General features: G+C 27.7%; 1 protein-coding gene across 2 annotated transcripts in view; it reads left to right on the forward strand.

Moving 5' to 3' along the window:
* Positions 1-5,648, forward strand: part of sturkopf (lipid droplet associated hydrolase sturkopf) — a 27,467-nt gene that overhangs the window by 7,097 nt on the left and 14,722 nt on the right. The window contains exons 5-6 of one of the 2 annotated variants that reach the window (XM_014426926.3): positions 211-312; positions 2,146-4,694. In XM_014426926.3, the coding sequence (XP_014282412.1) occupies positions 211-312; positions 2,146-2,271 (228 nt within the window). In that variant the 3' untranslated portion in view covers positions 2,272-4,694. Of the gene's footprint in view, positions 1-210; positions 313-2,145; positions 4,695-5,648 lie in introns of those variants that run through there. The other variant, XM_067050344.1, reaches the window with a different exon arrangement.

Consider the following 5,648-nt stretch of genomic DNA (forward strand, 5'->3'; position numbering starts at 1 on the left):
TTTTTTATTTATTGGGCAGCTTATGCCATACATGTGGCAAAAAAATACAAAATATACAATTTTGTATAAATACAGAGCTCATCGATTGTGCAACCTTGAGTTACTAGGAATAAAATGATTTCTATTATTTCTAGAAGATTAAAATTATTTAATTGTGTGTTAATCTTATATTTGTTATAGTTACCAGTTTGATAATGTTTTTCTTTTCAGGTATATGAAAAATACCATTCTAAAATTTACTGTTACTATGCACAAAATGACAGGTGGGCTCCTTTGGATCAATACCATCACCTTATGAAAGAACATCCAAAGGTATTTTATTTATTAACAATTTATTGGATAAGGCCTTCTTTGTGAAAATCTTATGATGAGGGACATTCTATGTCTGGGATTTTAATTGTATATTTTAAGGGATTTAAAAATCAATTCCTAACTGTAGAAAGCAAAATGTTGGATTTATTTCAAGGATTATTTAATTTCCTGCTCTGATGGGCATTGGGGCATCATTGGAGCAAGTTCTTTACTCTATGTATATATATATTGTAATGATATTTTTACATTTATAGTAAAATAAATCAAAAAATGTTAACTCTTGCCATGGACAGTACAAAGACATTGGAAGTTGAAAAATGAAATATGAGGATGATGAAAAGTATAGAAAAAATGAATTCATTAATTAAGACAATATTTTTATTTTTATGACAAAAGAAAATTTTTATTTTTTATTTGTAAAAAATTTCAATTAAAAATTATTTATGATTTAGAAATAATACCTTTGAATTTATTGAATGTACTATATGTTCTAATCAGCATTTTAATGCATTATATTGATAAATAATGTTTATTTAATAGATTATTTGTAATATAAATATTTCCTAGTTTTGAATCATAAATTTAAATATTAAACTTCTCAAGGACAGCAGAACATTGCTCTCCAGATTAATTAAATTCCAATTGTCACACACCTGTTTTAAGAACATACACCCACATTACAAACTTATAAAATTTAACACTTCTTGTGTATAAAGTGAATGAAGTTTTTAAAGATTTTAAATTCTAAATAATTTAATAGACACATGGCATTGAATAGATACAAGACAAAGGCAGTCTTTCCTCAGATTTCTGAAAGAGAACAGATATCGTGGGTCTGACCAGAATATAATTTTTTGAAGACGGCGGAAGTGTTTTATTGAATTATGACAATTGTTAAAAGTCAAACTTAGGGACTTTGCAAATAGGTGAATTAAGTCATGAATAACAATCATTATCTAATAAAAATAATAATTTGCAAACTAAAATATTTCAAAACAACTTAGTTATTTTTGTAAAGTGAAATTGTTTGGTAATGCTAAAAAAGGAGGCCACTTCAACAGATAAGAACTTCAAATGGACTATCCACAATCATGTATTTAATGGCTTCGATAAAAAATACTATATTATTTAATCTTAATGTTTAATTTAGATCTATGTTTTACCAAATAAATTTCAAGTTATTTCTATTAAGCCAGAAATTGCATTTTTTATATAAATAAAATATATTTTTCTTTATATTCCAAATATTTCTGGAATCAAATAGTAATAACAAATAACTAAAATTTTCAAATTAAAAATGTTTAAAAGATAGACACTTAATATTAAATAGAAGAAAATGAAAATTATTTGTATTCAGTTTAATCTCTCTATTATACAAAAAAGTTTTTAGCGATCGCTTTATTACATTTTATTTTACATATAATCTGGATTGAAGAATCATAAAGAAGATGAAGAATTGATTTTAGAATGAATTAATTTATTTGACCAATCTTCATATGTAATATTTTTTTTGTATAACAAATTTTTGTTATCATCATTTGAATCACTAACGAGTAGAACATGCTTTACTTTAACAAATGTAGAATTAATTTTTTTAATGTTTCTAAAAGAATTTTGGGAATGTTATCTACTACTTAGAATCATTTTCAAATTAGAAAGTTGGACCAACTGTACTTCGTATACTACCACTTTTTTACTCCAATGACAATATAATGCAATTAAGCATGGTGTTGACCACTCTTTTCTTTTTTATGGCTATTAAAAGTTTATTTATTATTTTATTATCATGAGTTAAGTTAAATAGAATTAGATTAGTATTTTTGTTTTTTTTAGATTAGTGGAACAATACTTGAAGAAAAGTTCACTCATGCATTTGTTTTGACAACCGCTATTGATATGGCACAACTATTGAGCAAAATAATTAGACCATCCAGTTCCAAAAGTGAAGCAGTTAGCTAATGCAAGATATACTACTTTCATTATATTTTATTATTTGTTATCAGTTATTTCGCATAGTTCATATTATTATTATTTAAGATTTTCAGTTAATAACCATTTAAGTACCAATAAATATAACATTTCTAAACAAATCCATCTTTGTTCTAGCCCTTTTAACATTAAAACAACAAATTTTATGGTGTATTACAACTCTTTAGTAGATCTGTTGGAAATCATGGACACCTTCAGCTCTTAATATTAAGTTTTATCTTGTTTTTCATTTTTTCCAAACTACCAAAGTTTGTAGAGTCCATGGTAGGCAAAAGTGTGAAGTAAGGTGTTATTATATATACCTGTCTGAGTGAGTTAAAATTTATTTTGTGGTGGACCCACAGAATAAATCTCTAGCTGCTCACTTTGGTAGACGAGGATGATTCCCTGTTGGATAACCCTTTCTCTCTGCCCTTGTTAGGGCAGGGGGTGGGATGACCCTACTCTCCTTCTAAGCAAAAGAGAAGCTTAGGAATAGGGGATAGGCCACGCCCACAGAGCGCTGGTTTATGTTGTTGTAAATAGGGGTTTCCAATATTAATGTAATTATCTGTAAAACCGTTCATTGAATTACAAATTTGAACTGAATAGATTATATTTCTAATAATTTGGTTCTTTAACAACGAAAATCCATTTAGGCGTTCTTGAGAAACGAATGTTTATGTCTCTGATCTGTTCAAACTGACACTTTTCAATGGTAATAACAAGGATACCAAAATATATTTAATTTTTTAAAAAATTGAGACTGAATATAATTTTTTTTTTTTAATAATTTATTTATTGATATTTACAACTGTATACATATATACACATCAAGTAAATTTGCTGTAAGTGATATTATGGCATGATAAAAACATGTGGAGAATCTACCCATTGACAGAACTCCAAAAACATTTCTAAAGGAGAAGATCTTGAGGCCATCTTCTTTTCAGTCGCCTAGGAGGATTATTAGGTAGTGAAGGAGAAGCCAGGTTAAAAATGAGTTGGTTTGGGTTGTTGGGTCTTTTGTAATGGATTGGAAGTTTGGACCGTTTGTCTAGTAAATGTTGTAATAGTCGGAATCGACGAGCAGTTTCCTGTCTTTTCAGTCTTGTATGAGGATTCCATATCAGTCGTTTGTCCAGATTTAGTCCTAAGTAGTGGATCTGTTCAACAGGAATAAGTGGGGTATTATTATAAAAGATACTGTAGGGCAAGACGAAGGTTTACGACAAAGGGTAAATGTGATTTGGTGGGATTTATTGGAATTTATTTTAATCCTCCAGTTTTGGCACCATTCTTCGAGGGTGGTGATGTGGGATTGAAGGGATTGGGATACAATGGAAGGATCATTATTCACTGACAATAAGCATGTGTCATCGGCATACGTAGTGAGAATAGTGTTAGGATGAGTTGGGATGTCAGCTAAAATTTAATAAACTAAATTTTCATTAAGTTCTAACAATAAATTTTTCTGTCAGTGTTTTCTCAGAACAGTTAATTTTAACTGAATTCTTTTAAAGAAAGCAATAAAAATATAAAAAATAATTGTTTCTGATATAACGGTGAAAATTGTTTATTAAAAACAACAGTATAAATCATTAATTATAAAGTTAATGTAGTATTAACCTCACTCCCCTCCAACTTTTTTTTCATGGTTTTGAAGAATTATTTAAACATTTAAATTACTAATTTTTTTTCCAATTTAAAATGAAGGGAAAAATCAATCTTAGTGATGGAGATCTGCTGCTCTCTACTTTTTTATACTTTAGTTATGTATGTTGATTCTTACTTTCCCTGACCTATAATCATAACAAAAAAGTGAATGAGAATTAACAGTAATCATTAAGAATCAATATCAATAACAAACTAAACACAAGGTTTGATTAAATTTCCAACTGTACCTTGCAAGTATTGTGTCTCGGGCATCCCCTATTTGAGCACTAACTTGGCTCTGTAGCCCAGTAAAGTCCACCTTGTTGGCTTCAGTTACCTTGGCTGTGTATCTCTACATTGTGCTCCTTCTTGCTAGAGTTAAGATACATCAGAACGTTATACCCCACTAAACAAACAAATTTTTGGTACTTACATGGTATAATTAACCACTGTTAATAAGGCATTGTTCAGCAATATTTAATAAATCATCTGTGATTCAACTAATATTTTTAATTCTGTGATTTAAACAAATATTTTTAATATTGTAATTTATATATATAGTGTAATATTTTTAATTCTGTGATTTTGACACATTGTATGTAGGTATTTATCGATGCTAATTTTATTTTTGTAGGTTTATAAAGACAAATATTTAAATTGTGATATTTTTTTGGTGAGTGTTCAATGTGGCTTTGTTATTTATTAAGTGTAAAACGCTATAAAGAGTTTTAAATAAATGTGGTTTTGCTTTTATTAACCTTATTGCTTTATATTACTGTATACACTTTTTTCATTAGTAAGTTATCGGAATTCGTTTGAATGTTTATTTTTCCCAATATTTCTTTTTTTTATTTAGTCCATTTTTTTTTCTTGCTGTTACCATTCTTCTTTAATCCATGATCAGAGGATATCTTTCAAACAAGTTAGGCAATAATTATTTGAATCTCTCTACCAATAACTTAAGTTAGTACCTTTAAAATTATGTTATGTTCGGTCATTAGGAAATAATAAAATGTGATTTTTTTTTTCATTTTCTATATTTTCTTACATTATACTGTACATGTATTGTACAGATATTTAATATTAATACAATGCTTATTTAATATCTTCTAATATTAATAATATCTTTCTTCAAAGAAATTATTAATATTAGAAGATATTTAATATTAATACAAATATTGAAAATATTTGATTGTACGTAAATGAATTGAAGAGATGAAAAATAGTTTTGGGTTGGAAGTTTTACCAATATTGTTAAACTAATGTAAATGTATGAAATTCATTTGATTTTAATTTAATATCCATAATTAAATAAGTTGGAAAGCGTGAGGAAGGCCTGCCAAAGATTTACAAGGCTTTAGAGCCAACCGAAAATACAAAAATTGTTAATAATATTTAATTATCATATAATACTATTAAATTACATAATTGTTATAAGAGAATGGTAATAGGAAAAGTATAATCTATTGAAATTATGTTCTATTACCAGTAAGTGTTTGCCAATGGGTGAGGTAAAATCTTAAATATACATTTTTAACATTATCATATATTTACTGGAAGATTAATGATTGACCGTGTGTAAAGATGAAAGGAATATGGTCCGGGTGCGGTCAAAAAAACTCAAATAGTAGAATATACTATTTTATCGAGCCAACGTTTCGCCCCACGTTGCAGGGCTTCGTCAGGGCTAAAAAAGATACAAACACATAGTT

The sequence above is a fragment of the Halyomorpha halys genome, unplaced genomic scaffold (assembly GCF_000696795.3).
Source record: "Halyomorpha halys isolate HHAL.00 unplaced genomic scaffold, Hhal_1.1 Scaffold602.1, whole genome shotgun sequence".
In the NCBI taxonomy this organism is placed as follows: domain Eukaryota; kingdom Metazoa; phylum Arthropoda; class Insecta; order Hemiptera; family Pentatomidae; genus Halyomorpha; species Halyomorpha halys.